Source organism: Procambarus clarkii, chromosome 22, assembly GCF_040958095.1.
Source record: "Procambarus clarkii isolate CNS0578487 chromosome 22, FALCON_Pclarkii_2.0, whole genome shotgun sequence".
In the NCBI taxonomy this organism is placed as follows: domain Eukaryota; kingdom Metazoa; phylum Arthropoda; class Malacostraca; order Decapoda; family Cambaridae; genus Procambarus; species Procambarus clarkii.
Genome location: NC_091171.1, coordinates 26,020,138 through 26,044,890, shown reverse-complemented (window position 1 = coordinate 26,044,890; position 24,753 = coordinate 26,020,138). Strand labels below are relative to the sequence as shown.

Genomic DNA, 24,753 nt, shown 5'->3' with positions numbered 1-24,753 from the left:
CTGTAATATTTCTGATGCTCGCTGGTAGGACGTTGAACAACCGTGGACCTCTGATGTTCATACAGTGTTCTCTGATTGTGCCCATGGCACCTCTGCTCTTCACTGGTTCTATTCTGCATTTCTTCCATGTCGTTCACTCCAGTACGTTGTTATTTTACTGTGCAGATTTGGGACCTGTCCCTCCAGTATTTTCCATGTGTATATTATTTGGTATCTCTCTCGTCTCCTTTCTAGTGAGTACATTTGGAGAGCTTTGAGACGATCCCAATAATTTAGGTGCTTTATCTCATCTATGCATGCCGTATATGTTCTCTGTATTCCCTCAATTTCAGCAATCTTTCCTGCTCTGAAGGGGAAAGTGAGTACTGAGCCGTACTCAAGACGGGACAACACAAGTGATTTGAAGAGTACAACCATTGTAATGGGATCTCTGGACTTGAAGGTTCTCGTAATCCATCCTATCATTTTTCTGGCTGACGCAATACTTGCTTGGTTATGCTCCCAATACGTTAGGTTGTCGGACATCATTATTCCCAAATCCTTGACATGCTGTTCTCCTTCTATGGGCAGATTCGATTGTGTTGTGTACCCTGTATTATGTTTAAGATCCTCATTTTTGCCGTATCTGAGTACCTGGAATTTGTCACCGTTAAACATCATGTTATTTTCTGCTGCCCAATCAAAAACTTTGTTAATATCTGTTTGTAGTTTATCAATGTCTTCAGCAGAGGTAATTTTCATGCTGATTTTTGCGTATCATCTGCAAAGGATGACACGAAGCTGTGACTTGTGTTTTTGTCTATATCTGATATGAGAATAAGGAACAGCAGTGGTGCAAGGACTGTACCTTGAGGTACAGAGCTTTTAACTGCGCTCGGACTCGATTTTACCTGATTGACTGTTACTCTTTGTGTTCTGTTCGACATGTGCTGTGGGGTGATCAGCTTCTCTAGAACCTCTGTGCTAGTGAATAGGTTTGTGCATGGAAATAAGCTTATACAGTAGATTCCAGAAGATGGAAAATATCAGCATTGCAGAGAAATTTCCAACAGATCACTGGAACATTATAACTGATAATTAAATTACCGGTAATTATAATGTTCTAACTCAGTGCAAAGTTACAAACGAAATAAGATTTCAACTGAGATTTAACAGAGCAGAGGTTTAACTAGTAGAACATTTGGAGTGAAAGAACTTTATAACACATCACCAGCAGGGTTCAGGGATACCTGGTTGATGGGGTTCTGGGAGTTCTACTCTCCAAGCCCGTCCCGAGGCCAGACTTGACTTGTGAGAGTTTGGTCCACCAGGCTGTTGCTTGGAGCGGCCCACAGGCCCACATACCCACCACAGCCCGGTTGGTCCGGCACTCCTTGATGGAAACAATCTAATTTCCTCTTGAAGATGTCCACGGTTGTTCCTGTAATATTTCTGATGCTCGCTGGTAGGACGTTGAACAACCGTGGACCTCTGATGTTCATACAGTGTTCTCTGATTGTGCCCATGGCACCTCTGCTCTTCACTGGTTCTATTCTGCATTTCTTCCATGTCGTTCACTCCAGTACGTTGTTATTTTACTGTGCAGATTTGGGACCTGTCCCTCCAGTATTTTCCATGTGTATATTATTTGGTATCTCTCTCGTCTCCTTTCTAGTGAGTACATTTGGAGAGCTTTGAGACGATCCCAATAATTTAGGTGATTTATCTCGTATGCGTGCCGTATATGTTCTCTGTATTCCCTCAATTTCAGCAATCTCTCAAGGGGGAAGTGAGTACTGAGCAGTACTCAAGACGGGACAACACAAGTGATTTGAAGAGTACAACCATTGTGGTGGGATCTCTGGACTTGAAGGTTCTCGTAATCCATCCTATCATTTTTCTGGCTGACGCAATACTTGGTTATGCTCCCTAAACGTTAGGTCGTCGGACATCATTATTCCCAAATCCTTTACATGCTGTTTTCCTACTGTGGGCAGATTCGATTGTGTTTTGTACCCTGTATTATGTTTAAGATCCTCATTTTTGCCGTATCTGAGTACCTGGAATTTATCACCGTTAAACATCATGTTATTTTCCGCTGCCCAATCGAAAACTTTGTTAATATCTGTTAGTAGTTTATCAATGTCTTCAGAAGAGGTAATTTTCATGGTGATTTTTGTATCATCTGCAAAGGATGACACGAAGCTGTGACTTGTGTTTTTGTCTATATCTGATATGAGAATAAGGAACAGCAGTGGTGCAAGGACTGTACCTTGAGGTACAGAGCTTTTAACTGCACTCGGACTCGATTTTACTTGATTGACTGTTACTCTTTGTGTTCTGTTCGACAGGAAATTGAGTATCCAGCGTCCTACTTTACCAGTTATACCCATTGACCTCATTTTGTGTGCAATCACTCCATGGTCACATTTGTCGAATGCCTTTGCAAAATCTGTGTATACGACATCTGCATTATGTTTTTCCTCTAATGTCTCAGTGATTTTGTCATAATGATCAAGTAGCTGTGAGAGGCATGATCTTCCTGCTCTAAATCCATGTTGGCCTGGATTGTGGAGGTCATTGGTTTCCATGAATCTAGTGACTTGACTCCTGATCACTCTCTCAAATACTTTTATTATGTGGTACGTTAGTGCAACTGGTCTATAATTCTTTGCCAATGCTTTGCTACCACCCTTGTGTAGAGGGGCAATGTCTGCTGCTTTAAGCGCATCTGGTATCTCCCCCGTGTCCAAGCTCTTCCTCCACACTATACTGAGTGCCTGTGCTACTGGCACTTTGCATTTCTTTACAAATATTGAATTCCATGAGTCTGAAATTGAAATTGAAATTGAAATTGAAATTGAAATAAGTTTATTGAGGTAAAATACACACAAAGGGATGAGGTAGCTCAAGCTATTCTCACCCCGTTCAGTACAACGTGTTAATATATACATAGACACACATCACAAATAAACACATTACAATACAATACAATACAATACAATTTTATTTAGGTAAGGTACATACATACAATAAATATTTACAAGGATTGTTTGACTTATAGGTAGAGCTAGTACATACAATGCCTAAAGCCACTATTACGCAAAGCGTTTCGGGCATGATAAACTTAAATGACAAGCTTAATACTAATTGAGCATAATGAGTAGAATGAAAACAAGAAATGAAAACATAGATGAAAAAGCAGCACAAATACAATTATGTCGACAAACAGCGCTCTTTAAAGAAAAAAAACAGACATTGGTTGACAATAGAAGGGTAAGGTAGGTTACAGGGAATTTATTAGGTATAGCTTCGCTTTTAACTTAAACTGGTTGAGAGAGGTACAGTCTTTAACATGGTTGGGAAGGTCATTCCACATTCTGGGCCCCTTGATTTGTAGAGCATTTCTAGTTTGATTAAGTCGTACTCTAGGAATATCAAAACTGTATTTATTTCTGGTGTGATGCTCATGGGTTCTGATACAACCTTCTATGAAGCTTTTGAGATCAGGATTGACATTATAGTTTAGCGTTTTATATATGTATAATACACATGAGAGAATGTGCAGTGACTTAATGTCTAACATATTCAGAGATTTAAGTAGGGGTACCGAGTGATGTCTGGGGCCAGAATTGGATATTGTCCTAATAGCAGCTTTGTGTTGAGTAATTAGAGGACGTAAGTGATTTTGGGTAGTAGAGCCCCAAGCACAAATACCATAGTTGAGATATGGATAGATAAGGGAGTAATAGAGAGTCACCAGGGCAGGGCGTGGTACATAATATCTGATCTTAGAAAGAATGCCCACAGTTTTTGAAACTTTTTTTGATATGTTTAGAATGTGTCCCTGGAAATTAAGCTTGTGGTCAATGAGAATGCCAAGGAATTTGCCATCTAATTTGTTACAAATTTGGGTATTGTTTATTTTGAGATTTATTTGATTAGAGGATTTATTGCCAAACAGAATATAAAAGGTTTTGTCAATGTTAAGGGTGAGTTTGTTGGCAGTTAGCCACAGATGGACTTTATTTAGCTCAGTATTTACTGTGGCATTTAGAGCAAGGGGATCAGGACTGGAGTAAATGAAGGTTGTGTCGTCAGCAAATAGAATTGGTTTGAGGTGTTGGGAGGCATTTGGAAGGTCATTAATGTAGATGAGAAAGAGGAGAGGGCCAAGTATGCTGCCCTGGGGAACACCAATGTTGATGGGTAGGGTGGGAGAAATTGTATTATTCACAGAAACATATTGGAGCCTGTCAGACATTACCAAACATTCTGAGAGGTAAACATATACATTTCCTCCTTCACAAGTAGTATGGTATCAGACGTACACACACATACTTTTATGACCTAGGTATACTGTATAGACAATTTGCAAGACACCTGCAGATAATTCAACAAAATATTACAATCTTGGTGCAAAATTCTTATATCTCTCAAGAATATCATCAACCTTTCCGTTGTGACACATCCAGGCTATTTGTTTAGGAACAGTCCTTATCTCAGTGTTTCTATATACATTAATCAACGGACAATCAAGAACATAATGGGCAAGGGTGTGAGACCTTAACATACCACATAGTTTACACTTCGTGTCATTATCATGAACATCTATCCCATATTCCCAGTAATATTTGTGCTTGTGTTTTTTCTCCCCGATCAGACTAAGTGCTAACTCCTGGAACAATCGGACGCCTCCTCAGTGGGAAACTAAGAGAAGTAGTGAATGCCAGCGTCAAGTAGTTAGTAGGCACCGGCACGGCAATTATTAATAATAATTTATATATAATAATATTTATATAAATATTTTTATATAAATTATATATTATCAAAATAAAATTAATAATAATATATAAAATAAATATAATATAAAATAAAATATAATGAAATTTATAATAAATTATAAATTATTATAATATATATTTTTATAAATATAAATTATATTAAATAATATAAATTATAAGTCAATGTTAAAACACAGTACAGACAGTGGACTGCAGGTGGCCCCGAAGACTGCATAGAGTGCAGCGAAGTCCATATCACTATGCAACGGGTAAATACTAAGGAACGCCAACAGGCCAAGGTAAGAGGGTGTTAAGTGGCATCGAACTGCGGAACCACTTACGCTCAACATGACGAATTAGAACTGTAACAAAATTATTATTAAGAATGGAGAGAAAATGCGTTCTTCCTTTCTTCTCTCGTAAAAATCCTCGGCTGGGACACGCCATCTGTAGCCTCGGCAGCTGGACCATTGCAGCTGCGGCATCTTCGGTCGGACACCGCTAGATGTCAACTTCAGCAGCTGGGACATCGTCGGCTGGATACCTCCTTCTGGAGCCTCAGCTGCTGGGTCATCGGCTGGAAACTCTTCAGCCGGGACATCAGGAGCTGGGCTAGGCCTCCAGGGGCATGCTCAGCTGGAACACCACCAGCTGTGCCATCAGCTGCTGGATCACCGGCTGGGACGTCAGCAGCTGGGCTTGGCCTCCAGGGGGCATGCTCAGCTGGCACACCACCAGCTGGGCCTCGCTCAGCGGCCGTAACGCTACCAGCTGGGCCCTCAGCTGCTGGATCATCGGCATGGACTACGTCAGCCGGCACATCAGCAGCTGGGTCTGGCCCGAGAAACAAACAAACAATATATAATACATAATTTAGAAAGGAATATAAAGAATGACAAAATGTAAAGAACAGAAATCGTATATAAATAAAGAGGGTGACTGTGCATGCTCAGCTGCAACACCACCAGCTGAGTCTTCGGCTGCTATTATTAGCTACGAATAATTAATTAACAATACTCATAATAATAATGGTTGATTATAAGGGCATGCTCAGCTGGGCCTTCAGCTGCTGGGTCACCGGCAGCATATAAATAATAATTAATGAACTGCAAACAATTAGTTAACAATAATCATAATGACTGATTAGAGAAAACAAAGATCCTGAACCAACGCCCACCCAGACGGGGTGGGGCCGTTCGCAAAATGCAGTTGCATGATGGCTCTCTGCTCGACTATGTAACCAGATACAAATACCTTGGTCTTGAGGTTCCACTGTACCGCAATGTTGTAGCCAGACTGGGTCGCCAATGTAGAGAGAGGCTCCGTGCTCTTAAGGCTGTGGCAGGCTACCATCCAAGCTATGGTGCAAATGTGAGAATTGTCAAAATGATGTATCTCTCATATAATAGGTCTCTGATTGATTATGCTGCACCCATGCTTGCTCTAGTGCCTGAGAGAATGCTTGGAGGGTTGGAAAAGATGCAAAACGAAGCCATGAGGATTATCCTCGGATGCCCCCGTATAACTAAATTACTAAACATGAGGAAGGAACTGAATATTTCATGTGTAAGTGATCGTATCACTGAAATTAATGCTTTAATTGGTATCAAGATGCTTAGGCTAACCCACCCTAACCCCTGCACTGAAGCCCTCCAAGCCTTCTTCCTTGAAGGTCAGCATCCCTCCAAATGGATTACCGTAACTGCCAATGTGCTCAGAATGTATAACTTTCATCACCCCTACCAAGAGAGACAACAACAACACTTTCCTGCCCCATGGGAGATCACTCCTTTCCAAATTACTGTCCCCCCTTTCCCACCCAAGAAGCTGATTAAAGAACAGTCCTTGCTTCGACAAGAAGCAAAGTACAATGCCTTAAGCCAAATTGATACTTTAATCAGAGAGCGCTCCCTTTCCCAGATTATTTACACTGATGGATCCTTGCATCAGTCCTATGGTGCAGCTGGAAGTACAGTTGTTGTGACAGGGAGAGATGGTTCCTTCTCCCATGAGTGTGGAGCGCGTCTAAGTAATTGGGCCTCCACTCTTCGAACAGAATTGGTTGCCATAATCCTTGCACTAGAGCGCGTATATGAATCCAAAGTTGACACGCTAATTGTAAGTGACTCCTTGTCATCCTTGACTGCCCTTAGCTCCCCAAGGCATAACTGTGACGTGCTTATCTCTGAAGCTAGACACAGATATAGTGAAATAATCAATGATGGAGTCAGAGTTTGTCTCCTGTGGATTCCTTCCCATATTGGTCTCCGAATGCATGATAGAACTGATGAGCTAGCCAAGACTTTTGCTCGTAAAGAGGGAATTGATTACCAACTTGGACTGCCTTTGAGCAGCCTGAGGGCAGCAATATCCCAGGAACATCAGCTAAATTTCGGAGACTTGAGGCAAAGTGAAATTCACACCAGTTACTCCATCTATCATCATTCTATTATGCATGAAGAACCGCACGTCTATGGGTCATCCAATAATGTTAGCAGACTTCTAGATGTTACCACTGCTAGGCTTAGGCTCAGCTACAAGTACCTCTGGGAGTTTGTAACATCTGCTGATGTAGATTTGACTAAATGTAAACTCTGTCAGCAGAACTATTCGCATACTTTGCGTCATTATATAATGGAATGTGAAAAAATTGCGGATTTTAGAGATAACACCATCAATAGTGTCCAAGAAATGTGTAAGTACTTCATTCATAATGATGTGCTGCCCGAAATTTTAGCGAAGTATTCAAAATTTGCTTACTGTAGGTAATGCATGCACATGACTGTAAAGCTGCCGCCCAGTTGGGTGGGCGTGCAGCAAGCCTAGTAACTGTGTGACTCACTATAGATGTAAAGTGCCTTGTATAGTGACTGTTGTGAGCCTCTTGTAATGTCACTTGTGACACAAAGATTATTGATGTGTGTATTTGTGTGGGTGATTAGATATGTATGTGTATGTATATGTGTATACGTATATATATATGTACATGTATGTATGAGGGTGTGTACATGTGTATACAACATTGATAATTTTGTAACTAGCGTCAAACATTGTTATTTGCTTAGCTAAACGAACTAGAGGGTTCAGTTCCTGAACCGATTATGTGCCTCTGTAATCCTTTACACATTGATGCTCTGTCCACAGAGCATTCTCTCTCTCAAATTATATACACTGATGGTTCCCTACACCGCACCACGGGTGCAGCTGGAAGTGCAGTTGTCCTGACAATGGGCGATGGCCTATACTTTGAGTGGGGAGTCCGTATAAACAACTGGGCCTCTACCCTTCAGACTGAACTATTTGCCTTGATCCTTGCACTGAAATGTGTACAAGTCTCAAAACTTGATACATTAATTGTAAGTGACTCCTTATCATCCTTAAATGCTCTCAACTCTTTAAGACATAACTGTAACATGCTCGTGTCCGAAGCTAGACACAAATACAACAAAATTATTAAGGATGGTAACAGAGTCGATTTCATGTGGTCTCCATCTCATGTTGGCCTCCGAATGCATGATAGAGCTGATAAGTTAGCCAAAGATTCTGCCTTTAAAGGAGCCGTTGAGTGTAACCTTGGATTGTCCATGAGCAATCTGAGAGCAGCAGTACACCGAGAACTTCAACAAGATCTTGTAGATCTGAGGCAAAGTGAAATTGACACCAGTAATTCCATCTATCATCATACTATCATGCAAGAGGAGCCACACATCTATGGATCATCCAATAAAATCAGCAGACTTCTAAATGTTACTACTGCTCGGCTTAGACTCGGTTACAAGTATCTCTGGGAATTCTCATTATCTGCTGATGTAGACTTGACCAAATGTAAACTGTGTCAACAAAATTATTCGCACACCCTCCGTCACTATGTGATGGAGTGCGAAAGGATACGTGAATTTAGAGACAATTCTATAACCAATGTTCCAGCGATGTGTCAATATTTCATTCAAAATGATCTGCTACCAGAAATTTTAGCCAAATATCCCCAGTTTGCTAACTGTAGGTAGTAACTAAGTGATTGTAACCTATCCACCGCTGCCCACTGAATGGGGGGCGGTGTGCAGGACAAACATATAAATTTTGACACTAGCTCTCCACATATGTCAGTTGCTTAATTTAGAACCTGTACTTGAGGTCGATCTCGAACCCATTGTTGATGTGATGACTTATATTGAATTTTGTAACTAGCTCATCAAGATTGTAACTTGCTTAGCTAAATGAATTGTGGGGTTCAGTCCCTGAGCCCATTATGTGCCTCTGTAACCCTTTCCACTACCGCCCACAAGATGGGTATGGGGTGCATAATAAATGAACTAAACTAAAAAAAAAAAACTTTACACCACCGCCCACGGGATGGGTATGGGGGTGCATAATAAAGAAATTGTACTAGTGGCTTTAGGTATTGTATGTACTACCTCTATCTTTAAATCTAACAGAATGTGTGTACTGTAACTCTGCAACTATGTATGTACTATTCCTAAATAAATTATTATTATTATTATTATTATTATTATTATTATTATTATTATTATTATTATTATTATTATTATTATTATTATTATATTCTGAGCTACCTATGTGCTTTAATATACCTACAATTTTCTTTCATCTTATATTTTTTCTTGCTATGTAACTTTTATTATTTATCATTAGATTATTACATCATTATCATTAGATTATCTGTTAGATTAAGGACCTGTCCGAAACACTGCGCGTACTAGTGGCTTTACAAGATTGTAAATACTATTCTATGTATTCTCTCAAACCCAATGTACCTTCTTGTATATAAATAAATATATAAATAAATAAATATTCGTCACCCGCTCATTGGCAACCATCAGTTGGAACTTTCCCATCTTGGTGTTGCGGGTCCGGGATCAGCTGATGTCGTGTAAACATACTACCCGCTGCCGCTGGCCGCTCCACTTGACTTGTTCCTCCTTTATATTTGGTAGTTATCTCGCAGTGGGATTACGGGCTCACCATAGCCCGTGCTACATGGACACTTGGTTCTGAGTAGCTAAATCTGAAACAACAACAACATCGCAGTGGGTTTACCCTTGTTTTAACACCATAGGTTTAACACTATTGCCCGTGCTACATGGATACTTCCTTCTGAATAGCTAAGTCTAAAACATCATCATCTCTATGGGTTATCTCTTTATTATCTGTGGTTTTCTTCCAGTTATCCATGTTGAGGATTAGTGGTACTTGGTGCCGTAGTGAGGTCATACATGCTAGTAAAGTAAATTTTATTCAGGAAAGTACATATATAGTTGATTTACAAACGTAATGTTGGATTTATTTATTTATTTATTTATTTATTTATTTATTTATTTATTTATTTATTTATATTTATTTAATATACAAGAAGGTACATTGGGATTGTGAGGATACATAGCATAGTAATTACATTCTTGTAAAGCCACTAGTACACGCAGCGTTTTGGGCAGGTCCTTAATCTAAGAAACTTATAAAGTAGGTAAATACTTGCAAAATTTATAAAAATGATAACAGTTACATAGCATGAAAAAAATAAAAGATGAGAGAAAAATTGTAGGTATATTAAAGCACATAGGTAGCTCAGAATGATTGCAGTGACAGCTTGAATGGTAGTTTAACAAAACTTAGCAGGCACAATACAGCATATGGCTAGCACATAAAAGAAGACAGCATTTATAGATATAGCTAGTACATACAATACCTAAAGCCACTAGTACACATAGCGTTTTGGGCAAGGTGAGGTGGGAGGAAACAACACTTATACTAAAACTTAATAGTAATTGAGCTTAAAGTATAAATTGCATTGAAAAAAATATAATATAAAAGATAAAAAAGGAGGGGAACATGGTAGAAAAAAACAATATACAAGTTGATCAACAAACTGCATTGTTTAAAAATAGTAAGACATGGGTTGACATTTAGGGATAAGGTAGGTTACATGGAGTTAATTAGGTAGTACTTAGTTTTCATCTTAAACTGGTTGAGAGAGGTATAGCCTTTGACATGAGTGGGAAGGTCATTCCACATTCTGGGTCCCTTGATTTGTAGAGGATTTCTTGTTTGATTAAGTCGTCCTCTTGGAATATCAAATAAGTATTTGTTTCTAGTGTGGTGCCCATGGGTTCTGTTACAACCTTCTAAGAAGTTTTTAAGGTCAGGATTGACATTACAATTCAGAGTTTTAAATATATAGAGTACACATGAGAGGATGTGCAGTGACTTAATATCTAACATATTCAGAGATTTGAGTAAGGGTACCAAGTGCTATCTGGGGCCAGAGTTGGTTATTGTTCTTATAGAAGCTTTGTGTTGGATAATTAGCGGACGTAAATGATTTTGGGTAGTAGAACCCCAAGCAATGCTAGTAACAGTGTTGTTGGCTCAGTAATGGTTGCCGGCTCATTAACTGGTGTTCAGGATAATTTGTTCATTTTGTACAGTTACGTCGCTATAAACTGATGATCCTTCAGATATTAGGAAGTAGGTGGCCAGGATTTCGCCAGTGGGTGTTCTAGGAATCCACACCTGGACACAGAGAACAGCAGCAGTAACTTTGTGTAGTTACGACGTAAATGTGCCCAATTTAAGCGTTGGTGTCTGCTCTATGAATTAACAATGAGCAATGGCATAAAGACACTGCCTCCCTGACACACTAATCGGAGCAAGGGTTAATATTTATTTCAGCAGGGCTCTAAATTCTAATGATTTATAAATCAAATTAATATAATTAATTTGATAGAATATTTAAGTATTAATCTACTCTCTCAAATTTAATAACAAGACTTAACAGAAAAGAACAAAAGTTTAATAATTGTCTCATGGTGAGGGGTAGCAGCTGACGAAACCCTCCTTACCTTGAGGTTACCTTGAGGTGCTTCCGGGGCTTAGCGTCCCCGCGGCCTGGTCGTCGACCAGGCCTTCTGGTTGCCGGACTGATCAACCAGGCTGTTGGACGCGGCTGCTCGCAGCCTGACGTATGAGTCACAGCCTGGTTGATCAGGTATCCTTTGGAGGTGCTTATCCAGTTCTCTCTTGAACACTGTGAGGGGTCGGCCAGTTATGCCCCTTATGTGTAGTATTCATGTGTAGTGTAGTAATACTCCCTCAAGGAGTATTCCATTATTCCTTACTGCATATTATGCCTAACTACTTGGGTTGGTTGGTAGAGTAACTTTCTTGCTTCATGCATGTTGGCATTCAATCCCTGACTGTCCAAGTAGTTGGACACCATTCCTTTCTCTCCCCCCCCCCCCAACCCCTCCCCTGTTCCATCTCAAATCCTTATCCTGATCCCTTCCAAGTGCTATATACTGTAGTCATAATGGCTTGGTGCTTTTGCCTGATAATTTGCCTCCCTCTACTGCATATTATTTACGTTTTTAAACAGAGGATGAATCATCATAGGAATTTAAGTTAATATTTAAGAGTTATTATTACTGTATATGGAAGTTATTTCCCCCATCAGTCAGAAGTGGAAACCTGCTTCCTCCCTCTTTCTCCCTAGCAGATAAGAAGACTTCTGTCCTTTCCCCATTTCCTCTTCTGTTTTGGCTCCTCCTCTCATCTCGATAACAGAGTTGGCTGATCTAGCTATGAAAGTTCCCATAGCCCTTGATTATGACCCTGGCACTGTCCCTAATGAAGTGCTTACTGCTGTTTGTCATTCACTTGTGTAAGAACTCTTGTGTATATAAATAACAAAATAAGCAGTTCTGGTGGACATGATGAAATCAAAACAGCATGGAGCCATACGATACGAGCAGATGACACCAGCAATTGCCTGATGCAAGGAAAAGCCTCTCAATATTCTACACATTTTGCTATAACTAGCCACAGAGCTGCTATTACTATCAAATACTTGTCACAAAATGCCAAATATGAATCTATTTCCACAAGGTAGTATTGTGAAGGGCCATGAGGTATTCGTATTGCATTCACTTTAATCTGATTGTTGTACATAATCTTAACCACAGTCAGGATCATCTGTGACACTAAAATGCAAATAATTGCAGTTACTAATTTTACTCATCATTTGTAAGTGGTGCAGGACCTAGCTGCACAGCAGTTCTGTGAGCTGCTCCTGCATGTGCCAGCTCTCAGTACTGAGGCTCTCACAGCCAGTACGGATGCAGATGATTTTTTTTTTCAATGTGACATCTGTTTACGAAGAGTCCTAGTCTACCAGTCTCCATGGTGTAGTGGTAAGACATTCGCCTGGCGTTCCGCGAGCGCTTTGTCATGGGTTCGTATCCTGGCCGTGGAGGATTTACTGGACGCAAATCCTTAACTGTAGCCTCTGTTTAACTCAACAGTAAAATGGGTACTTGGTTGTAAAAATGATTCTTCGTGGGGGGTCGTATTCCAGGGACCTGCCTGAAACGCTACGCATACTAGGGGCTGTACAAGAACGTAACAACTCTTGTATATATCACCAAAAAAAAAAAAAAAAAAAAAAAAAAGTCCTTAAGCACAGGATGTGAGCCCCATGTACCTGCAGGAGTTTTTAATTGTTCCCTATACCTAAAAGCATCTTAAGGCACTATGCACAGTGAAGTGGTTAACCACTGCATTTATATATATATGCAGTGGTTAAGGAATTACAGTAATTTATAATATTAGGATTTCATTTTACTGTTACTATCATGCCATAGAAATAACTGTGTATTGGAAATTGCTTGCATAGTACATGACCAAAGCAAAATTTACTGTATTGTATTGTAATGCTACTCCTCGTCAAAATAATTTATAATTTGACTCAAAAGTACAGTACTGTACAGTATTTTGATTTTCACATCAAAAGTTGCTTTGTTTATATTCAGTTATATCTTTCAGTTAGTATGCACACTATCAGCAGAAGAGATTTAACATGAGTAGTGTGAGGGTAGATGTGCAGTGGTCGCCGGTTGCGGCTGACCAGTTTCTCACGTGGGGATCTGATCTGCAACTATACCAAGTACAGGACGTCACCTCAACAGAAATTGTGCAGCTGCCTCGTAAGTTATGACTGACTTGTGGCACTTATTCCTAGTTTGGTTTTTTACACATATGACAGAATCACATTTTTCTGAGAAAACAGTGAATCTGAAAAATTATCTTATGCTGTACTACAAACTGCAGTTGATATATACAGTAGCTGTTTATATGTACAATTTTATTCATATTTACAGTACATACAAATTGCAATTCCCTTGCTAGATCTGTCATTAGAGATGCCATAGATTTAAAAAAAAAAGTATTTAAATTTATTGCCAAAAGTATTTATTTCTATTAAGTACTGTACTGTACAGTATATATATATATATATATATATATATATATACAGTATATACACTTTCTAATTATAGTACTGCATTTGTATTCAGTTATTCTGAGTGTTTTAATTTTTCTTGGCAAAAAAAGTAAAACTAAAAGAATATCTAGCAGTGCGTCTGTATTACCAGTATTTTAAGTACTGCCATTGGTAACAAAAAATATCAAATAAATAAATGTTTTCTAAAGAGGTAGACTTCTAATATACAAAAATTAAAAATAAATCTAAAATGTTTGGAAAGGCTCCTTATCCACTGTTCTGCACAGCTATAACATATGACATACATGTGGTGCACCTAAAATAAATAGTTCACCCAAAATTTGCCTCTTATTTTGTTAAAATGATCATAGGAAATTTAAAGTAAAATATTGTATGTCACATACTTTAGCCGTGATCGAGCAGAGAAATTGAGCTAATATAGGTGTTGAGTGAGTAAGCGCTCGGAGACACCCAGTGACCTCGTGGGGCGGCAGTTGCAGCAAATTAAATTTTTCATTACTACAATTGTGTCTCATTGTTTTTTCTGTAGTATTACAGTATTTAAAAGTGTGTAATTTGAGAAATTTATATAATAAAATGTGTGGAACATTGTTATGCTCAAAATTATGGTGCTCATATCTACCATTATGTTAGATAATTATTTTATCTAAAATGTTATATCTACCATTATTTTAGACATACGTACCATTATTTTCTTCGATAAATCAATGTTTTTGCTGTTATTACATTGTGTACTCGCACATTATATATAACAATCTATATTTTTTGTGCACCATAATTGTTACGGCCCTACTGGGGCGTAACTGGGTTCTTTTCTGGTGTTATTAGAATTTGGGAATCCGGCCCCAAGCTAGTAGAGGCTTTCAAGGGATGTGCTCCGTAACGCAAGTTAAATTAAAGGGGGAGGGATACAAATGCTCTGATTTATATATATATTAACCACCACCATAAATAAATATATAAACAGTCACACGGGGTTATAAACACACTTTAATGTACAGAGTTGTCTTCCTCTGAAGACACAGGATGCTCCACGGTGTTCACGATGAGTAGCCCTGGTTCTCTTCTTCGGCCCATGATGAATCCTCTTTGATTCTCTCGGCGAATCCACCCTGGCCACAGGCCAGCCAAATCACAGTCCCACTGGGTGCTCCATCGTGGAGGCCTTCAACCACAATCCAGCCTGTAGCTGGCAGGTTCCGATCAGCTCCGCTGTGTAGGCCACTCCTCGACCGATACTAGGGTTGCGAGCCCTAGGCAGGAGCCTCGTGTGATCCCGCTGATCACCCTCCTCTCTAAACACCACAGTGGCTAGTCTCTTCCACCAGCCAGCCCCGGATAAGGCGATTCCTGATACTGTCACGTCACAGGCAGGCTAACACTCTCAACAGTATCCGTCCGGGGGTGACTCACAGCTTCTTCAGAGCAAACTCGTGGAGAGACCTTGGCTGCCTTGGGTAGACTGATCCATCGTCCAATACAGCAGTCCCAGGTCGACTCTGTAATCAGACACGTCATTAGTACTAGGGACGCTCTAGGGCACCTCACTTACAGGCTTAGACACAAACGTCCACCTATCCACTCCATAGATGGCGTTGCTGTCTAAGCGCCACCTCACCAGAGGTCAGCGGCGGCTATGTTACGAGCTGATTAAGACGGGAATTCAGCACCTGTGGCCGGTATATCCCATCCTCACTAGATGGCGTCGTCCATTTGGAGGGGTTTTCGGGAGCTGACTCACTGATGGCGTTGTCGTCACTGCTCCGTGCTACGACGCTGGACTCGGGTCCGTAACAATAATGAACCACAAACATCATGTGTTGAGAGTTTATATACACAACAAGGTTCCAAGATTAGCCTAGTACCCAACAGCCGAGTGTGGCTGGGGTTGTCCCAAATACATTTTTGCATAACGTAATTATTTCAATGTCTGTGAATGATTTTATATCTAGTTTATTGCAGTAAAATTTTTCAGTGGTGTGTAATTTATATAGTTAAGTGTGTGGAACATCGATGTGCTAAAAAATATGGTGCTCATATCTAGTGACACACATTATATTTTTAGATCATTCAAACAGTGTTTTTGCTGTTATTACACTATATACATATATTATATACATCTGTCTATATTTGTATAAGTTGTAATGAATTACCAAGTAATTCTGGTGTGTGTGGTGATCAAATCTTATCACAGTACAGTATAGAGCTGTACGCTATGACCAGCTGACTCGGGCAGCCGATCTCATCTGACAGAACAAAATACCCATACATACGCCATGCACATTACTATTATCACTTTGAACCCTGATATTATTATCAGATTCCTGTCACTGAATCATAAATTTAAATAATTTTCCACAAGATTATTTTCTAAGGAACATGGTCAATTTGCATGATGCGCTAATTCACAAAATTCGGCTGTTTGCTGTGAATAGCTGCCTTCTATTGTAAACATCATAATTAGCATGGTGTTCACTGATATCTGAACTTTGTATATAATTTTTTTAGTCATGATCATCTATGACACTATCAATATAAAATAATTCCAGTTACTTATTTTATTCATCATTATTAAATGGTGCTGTGGCCCCCGACTTGCGCAACTGTGCTATGAGCTGCAGCTGCATGTGCCTTGGTTCCTCTGATATTACTAAGGTTCTTACTGCCAGGCTCGATGAAGAATTTTTGTTTCAAGATGGCATCTGTTTACTGGAGTCCTCGGGAACAGGATGTGAGCCTTATGCACCTGTGTGGGCGTATTGAATCTTATGACATACAAACATAATATGTAGTGTGGTGCACCCCTCATTCCCCATGATATCACGATGAGCACAGTACAGTGGTTAAGGGGGCAAAACAATTTGAAGCTCTGGCAGGATGCCACAGGCGCATACCAAAAAAAAAAAAAAAAATTCTCCTAAACCTGTTAATTTGTGTTCTCTGATCATGGGAAAAAATAATACAAAAAAATCGTAAGTGGTATATATTGCCCGCTATAGGGCGGGGAAGTCTGGCAAAAAACAGGCGCTGACTCAGCGTGCGTCCCAGACGGTCTGTTGCTCCCAGCTGTCAGGCAGGAGTGGCCACAAAGATATAATTACCTAATTATTTCAATGTCTCTGATTGATTTTTTCGTAGTTTTTTGCTGTAATATTATTCAATAGTGTGTAGTGTGATATATTTATAAAATAAAATGAGTGAATCATTGCTGTACTCAAGAATATGGTGTGCATATTGTTGATTCAATTATTATGTTCATCAAACAGTGAACAATTTCTTTGTCAGTTATTGCACTATATACACAGGTTATATATAAGTATCTGCACGTTTTGTTCCCATAACGAACCACTAAGTTGGTATTATGAGTCAAAAAGCAACAAGGAGTGACCGCCATACACCAGCCAGCCACTCGCTGCCACTCACTCCCTCAACACCTCACTCGCCCACATTCTCCTCCCACCATACTGGTTTTGCTTTTATTCACTATATACAGACGTTATATATAAGTATCTACATTCGTGTTCACCATAACGAACCACTAAATTGGCATGCTGAGTGGCAGTGGCAGTGGCAGCCAGTGGCAGCCAGTGGCAGCCAGTGGCAGCCCGCCACTGGCTGCTACTTCCTCCCTCCCTCAACTCCCATATACGGCACGCATAGACGCAATAAAGCACCTAAATTATTGGGATCGTCTCAAAGCCCTCCAAATGTACTCACTAGAAAGAAGACGAGAGAGATATCAAATAATATACACCTGGAAGATACTGGAGGGCCAAGTACCAAATCTACACAGTAAAATAACAACGTACTGGAGTGAACGACATGGAAGAAAATGTAGAATAGAACCAATGAAGAGCAGAGGTGCCATAGGCACAATCAGAGAACACTGTATAAACATCAGAGGTCCGCTGTTGTTCAACGTCCTCCCAGCAAGCATAAGAAATATTGCCGGAACAACCGTGGACATTTTCAAGAGGAAACTAGATTTATTCCTCCAAGGAGTGCCGGACCAACCGGGCTGCGGTGGGTATGTGGGCTTGCGGGCCGCTCCAAGCAACAGCCTGGTGGACCAAACTCTCACAAGTCGAGCCTGGCCTCGGGCCGGGCTTGGGGAGTAGAAGAACTCCCAGAACCCCATCAACCAGGTATCAACCAGGTTAAGAGACGTCGCTACACAGTCAGCTGGCGACTGCTTCCCTCACACATTCATGGTCAGACGCACTAAAATTTCACCTCCAACAATACTGTTTGTGGTATTATTACCCTATATACAGACATTATATATAAGTATCTACGTGTTTTGTTCACCATAACTGTTCAACTAAGCCGGTATAATGCCCAAAGAGCATAGTGGCCACCCCTGCCAACATGACAAATCATGAAGATGTTGCCACACCCATCACCAAAATGGCTTCTCCCCCACACTCCTTTTGCTGTTATTACACTGTATATACACGTGTATATAAGTATCTACACGTGTATATAAGTATCTACACGTGTATATAAGTATCTACATTCGTGTTCACCATAACAAACCACTAAGTTGGTATGCTGAGTGGCAGTGGCAATGGCAGCCAGTGGCAGCCCGCCACTGGCTGCCACTCCCTCCCTCACCACCATTCTCTTCTCCCCATACTGTTTTTGCTTTTATATACAGTCGTTATATATAGGTATCTGCATGTTTTGTTTACCATAGTGAACAACTAAGCTGGTATAGTGAGTCCAGACAGTAAAAGGTGGTAACACAGAGTCAGCAGACAATGCTACCTCCCTCCCCACCAAGATTACTACTCCCATTACAGCGCTAATTATCACAACAATCCTCCTATTATCAGAATCCTGGTAATTTTTATCACAGTCAGGGGTCTTCTGTAATAATATCATCGCTAAATAATAGCATGAACATATATATTATGGCATTTTTAGGCGATGCTGTGGTCACAAGCTGAACAGCAGTGCTGTGAGCTCATGCTGCATGCATCAGGCTTGGTGGCTCACTCAATACTGAGGCCCCTCACACCCGGGAATTTGGCCCATGATTTAAAAAAAAAAATGGTGTCTGTTTACAAGAGCTCTGATGAAGGTGAGGTGAACCCTGTGTATCCGTGGGCCATTTAAATCTTGCGTAGTACTCCAATACATCATATGATGGGATGGGCAATTTATAGCAAGTCACTCAACCCATCATATGATGTGTAGTGCAACTTAAGGGTTAATCATGATGACCAGCTGTGTGTGTGTAGGATGTTACAAGGCCTTACTGCTAGCTCCTAAGGACATAACTGTATATTATTTTCACTTGGTTTGTTTTCATATTGTTAGTGTATAAGCAAGAACACTATATGAAAAAAGAAAGATGTGTAATATAGGCACTGAATGTCTAATGTGGATAGTATCTAATTATTATAACAACACATTTTATTTTGGCCAGGTTTGCGATTGGGTCCAAAAACTGCCGCATCTCTTTTATCAACAAATAATGATCTCCAGTATATCAAGTGTGTGGCTTGGTGCCCTGGGCTTGAAAGTGACCCAACAAACCAGCTTTTAGCAGTGGGTCAGGCAAATGGAAAAGTTGCACTTACAACTTTCAGCAAGGTTCCCGACTCTCTTGGAATAAAAGGGCGAGAATTCGGTAAGTGTTCATTCTATTCTCTGGACTCTGACCCATTCATTCACATGATAATGGTGGTCAGTTTCCTGAAAGCATTCCATCTAAACAGCTCAGTATGTTTTTCATACAACATCCCATTCACTCACATAATCTTTCTCTTCTTCCACCTTGTTTATGCCCATCTTTCCTATACTCCCTATTACATTGTCATCCTCAATTTAGTAATTGATTTTCTATAAACAAATCATCATCAGTACAATATCCTACTTTCCTGTCAGTCAAGTCTATACATTGTTCTCCACTGCATTCACATCATTATTCTTCATTTAGCCAATTTTTATTATCTTCTTGAGGTTATCTTGAGATGATTTTGGGGCTTAGCGTCCCCGAGGCCCGGTCCTCGACCAGGCCTCCTGTTTGTTACACACTCCCAGGAAGCAGCCCATAGGAGCTGTTTAACTCCCAGAAAACTTAGGTTTTCTGGAGATCAGCACTCATTCACTTTCCTGTCTGGCTCTTTCTAAGGGCTCAGGGAGCCCTTGTGGCTCCCTGAGCTACTTTACTAATATAGTGCCAGACTTCAAGGTGCCATCAGCCGTGGAGTTCTTATTGGCTTACCAGAGACCACGTGCCAGAACCTGCCCCCCTCAGAGAAGCATAGAGAGCAGTAGCTTCATGAAATTTTTTTGTGTAAATTTATTCATTTCAGCCACCACCAAGGGAAGGCACCCAGAAAGTTGGTGAAACAAAACAAACCACTGCTTGGTTAGAAAGCCAGATTACAACCAAAAGAACTCCCCCTTAATGTAAACAAATGATTTAAAATTCATAAAGCTAGCAAGAGCTGGTTTGCTCCACCTCCCTTCCCTCATCTGGGGGAAGGAGGGAGGCTGACCTGGTCAGCTGGCTGCTCCATCATCAGTTCTTATACTGGTGTATTTGTGCCTAGTTGCCTGCTCAGTTCACTCTGGCTCCAATCTCCTGTCATCAGCCAAGTGTCATTTTGCATTTTTGGCTTTTCCTGCGCACGTTTGTGCAGCGTGAGCCAGCAGTTGAGCTTAGTGTTCCCGCTGAGGTTTCTGGGTCTTTCCAGCTGGCCCCCTTTTCTGAGGCTTCTCCCTTGGATTTCACCTTTCTTGCTCATGCGGTGGGCATGGACGATAGCTTGGCTCTAGGCCCCTCTCCTATAGCTCCCGGGTCTTGGGAAGGGAGGGGGAGTTGGAGTATGGCCCTTGGGTCCCATTCAACCCTTTGTGGGCTCTGATGCCTTCTGTGGAGGGCCTTTTGTTGCAAGGGAGTGGGGTTTTTTCTTAACCCCCCCTCACTGTATGAGTTAAATTTGGGTGCAGCTCCTCCCCCACGGTTTATTTCTGGGTACCTTTGGGTTTTCGATTTCATCCTTCTTGAGGTTTCCTATTTCTAGAGTTTTCCCAGCGGAGGCTAGGGAGGGCCTTTGTGCGTACCTCCTTTGCAACCCGGCTTATACCTCGGTGATGGACCCGGCCTCTTTTCAACTCGGTTCTTCTTCCTCTTATTGGATGCATTATGAGGTTCAGGAGTTGTCCTGGTTGGCAAACTGTCCTTTGTTTACCCTTGGGGCATGGCTCGGTTTCTGTTGTTCCCGTATGATTGAGTGGTGGGAGGCATATCCTGTATTTCAGGATTTCCTGGGGGCTCTTTGGAGCATCTCAATGCCTGCCTCTTTGCTCCCACTCTCTCATGTAATGTTGATCATGTGCAGCTGCAAGCTAGAGTTCCCCAGTTGTCGGCTTCCTTGGACCAGATGACCTCCATGCCCACTCGCACTTGCGATCCACCGTGCCCTTCTTTAGTCTTTAGGAGCTTCATTGTGATGACTCATGGAGGACGTTGCAGTGCTTGGCGCTGTTCCTGTTGTGGGGGTCCTGGGCTCTGCTGCTGATGTAGAAGCAGCCCTTCTCAAGCTGTATGCTCCAATCATCTGGGGAGGCGGATGATCCACATTTTTTGCCTCTTGTCTTGTGTGTTGGCAGGCTGTGCTTGCCTGGTCCTTGAACTCCATGCGAGCTCTGTCTCTCATCTCTGCTTCTTCCTTTTCCTTGCTCTTGTTTCCAGAGGACATGGTTTTCCAGTGCTGTCTTCTGTGGCCACTGCTTGTCGGCCTATTTCAGACTTGTGTGCTCGTGGGGGTCATTCTCGACTCCTACTGTGGCTTGGTTGGGCTAGGGCATTGCCTGTTGTGGGTTGCGGTAGGCCTTCCTTTGATGCCGAGTCGCATGCACTTCCCACATTCACTTCTTTGCTCTGACCCTGTTTGGCAAGTCCCACTCCCCTGGGGGGATGCTCGGGCCTTTCAGGGCAAGTCTCCGCCTCTTGCCTTTGTCGGATCATCTCAGATTGTGTTGTTACGGGCATGGTCAAAATGACTGCATCTCTTCGATGGGTTTCCCCATCTGTTTACGATCCCGAAATGGGATTCTCCAGAAGTTCGGTTCATCCTCAACCTGGCCGGGTTGAACTGGTTCATTCCTTGCCCCTCCTTTCGAATGACCACATTGTCCTAGGTAAATCTTACTCTCGAACTGGAGGCATGAATGATCCCCCTGGACCTCCCAGATGCATACTGGTATGTCAATATCAATCCAAGGTTCAGCGATTGGTTAGGGTTTGTCAAGGGTTTTCTGCTTTTGGGTTCTCTCGTTCGGGCCGAATCTGGCTCCTAGCATTTTCACGCGTTTGGTTTGAGTCGTGTTGGCTCGTCTTTGTTTGCTGGGTGTTCGGGTGTTGGCCTACCTCAATGAATGCTGGTGTGGGCTCCCAGGCAGTCTGCATGTCTGCTGACCAGGGATCTGTCCCTTTCCCAGCTCGCCAGGAAACCCAACCTTAACATTGTTAATATGAACACTTCAAGCCTTCAAGCAATAGCTGCTGCCTCATCTTGCTTTGAGCTCCCTCTGGTCATTCTCTGTGAAGCGGACATTGTGCAGAATGTGCGCTCTCTTGAGCTCCTGAGTACCATCACCCTCAACAGCTAAATGTGATAACTCCAGATGCATCCTGGTAGAGACGACCTCCCCATTCAGCGACAGCTAAGAAGCAGCTTGCGTATAAGTGTGTGGTGACTGTTGAGTAAGTATGCTAATTATTTTGCATATGCATTATTCCTCACATTTTTGTGTTGCTAAATGTGACCTAGGTGAGCCAGTGCAGTATGCAAGGTTGAATTTGGAGCTCAAAGTGATGGACGGGAAATTTTTTGCAAGCACATAAAAACTGACACGTGTTATAAATACATACACCTTGCAGGGGTTCTTACTGGAAATGGCCACACCAGATCTTAAACAAGAAATACAACCTCGGCTCACCTGGGTCACATTTAGCAACACGAAAATGTGTTGCAAACACATTTTGCAACACATTGGACTCTGGTTCCATTTGCACTCCCACTTTCCCCTCCCAGGTGGGCATGGTTCGCTCTGCTCCTTGCCCCCCTGCTTCCGGCTCCAAAACGTCTGAGGGTTGCAGAGTAAGGGCAAGGTTTAGATTTGGATGAGGCTTGGGGGTTGCTTCAGGGGCTACCCCTTCCGATTCGGGCATGGAGGTGATTGAGCCCAATCTTCCCGCCAAGGCTTCCGGTTCATCCCAGCCGCTTTCTTTCTTGGAAGCCTTTTTTCCCTGGACTCTGCATTTTCTTCAGGGGTGGTGGGCATGGAAGAGGGTTCTGCCCCAGGGCCACTGTTGGGGGGTTTCCCAGGGCCACTGTTGGGGGGTTTCCCAGGGCCACTGTTGGGGGTTCCCCAGGGCCACTGTTGGGGGGGTTCCCCAGGGCCACTGTTGGGGGGGTTCCCCAGGGCCACTGTTGGGGGTTCCCGGGGCCACTGTTGGGGGTTCCCGGGGCCACTGTTTGGGGTTCCAGTGGCCACTGTTGGGAGTTTCCAGGGCCACTGTTGGGGGTTCCCGAGGCCACTGTTGGCTGTTGGGGGTCCTTTTGACCCTGCTTGTGTGGCTCCCCCCATCCCCAGGGTTTATTTCTTGGTACCTTTGGATTCCCTAGATTCGTCTTTCCAGAGGTGTCCTCGGATTTCCGCTGGGGAGGTTAGGGAGGCCCTTGGTGCGTACCTCCTGCGAGACACAGTTTTTGCTTTGGTGATGAATCTGGCCTCTTTTTGAGTTCGGCTCTACTTACCCATATTGGATGATTTATGAGGCTCCAGAGTCTTCCTGGCTGGCAGACTGCCCTTTTTTCTTGCTGGGGGCTTGGTGCAGTTTTTGTCGGACCCGCACGCTAGAATGGCGGGAGGTTTCTTCTGTGTTGTAAGTGTTCTTAGGGGCTTCTCAAGTTTCTTAACGAGTGCTTCTTCGCTCCTGCGCTTCCTCGTGATGTTGGTCTGGTTCATCTGCACTTTTTCAGTTGTCTGGAGCTGTCTTCGGATTGGCTTTCATAGAATGTGGGGGCATTGAATAAGGGGGTCTTCGGCTGCGATTATGGTTTCGGGGATACAGTCCAGCGATGATTTTTTGTTTTGAAAAAAAAAATCATCGCTGGACTGTGGGTTTAACAGTTAATTTAAAAATCATGTGTGGACTGTTGGGTTTCCTGATAATTTTTCCATTCCCGTTTAGAGCGTCGGGTTTCCTTATAAATTTTGAAATTCCCGTTTAGCGCTTCAAGTTTTCTGATAATTTTTCCATTCTCGTTTAGAGCATCAGTTTTCCAGATAATTTTTTCAGAGTTAAAGACCAAAATTTTTCAAAGACCATTTTCAAATAAAGCGATCATAAAAGTTTGTTAAGAGTTCTTATGAGAAAAATAATTTCGGAGATCTTAGAAGTTTGTTAAGAGTTCTTATGGGGAAAATTCAAAATTTTTCAGAGTTCAGTTTTAGGAAAATATTTCAGAGTGCATATTATCATAGAAGTTTATTTACAAGTTTATGACTGAAATTTGTAAAAAGACCATTTTCAGAAAATATTGTCTTAAATGTTTTGTTAAGGAAAACAGACATCTTAGCCATGACTTTTAGTTTTTATATCCATTTACAGCTATTTCACCTGTAAAAGACCGAAAATTATTCAGACACCAT

The 24,753-nt window shown here is 41.7% G+C and overlaps 1 protein-coding gene across 5 annotated transcripts in view; it reads left to right on the top strand.

Annotated features, from left to right (window-relative positions):
* The first annotated feature begins 9,602 nt into the window (after positions 1 to 9,602).
* mio (GATOR complex protein mio) overlaps positions 9,603 to 24,753 on the top strand; it is a 121,650-nt gene continuing 106,499 nt past the window's right edge. For 2 of the 5 annotated variants that reach the window (XM_069328759.1, XM_069328757.1), the window contains exons 1-3: positions 9,617 to 9,714; positions 13,599 to 13,759; positions 19,508 to 19,711. In XM_069328759.1, coding sequence (XP_069184860.1) covers positions 13,633 to 13,759; positions 19,508 to 19,711 — 331 coding nt within the window. In that variant the 5' untranslated portion in view covers positions 9,617 to 9,714; positions 13,599 to 13,632. Of the gene's footprint in view, positions 9,812 to 13,598; positions 13,760 to 19,507; positions 19,712 to 24,753 lie in introns of all 5 variants that reach the window. The other 3 variants (XM_045742464.2, XM_045742456.2, XM_069328758.1) reach the window with 3 other exon arrangements.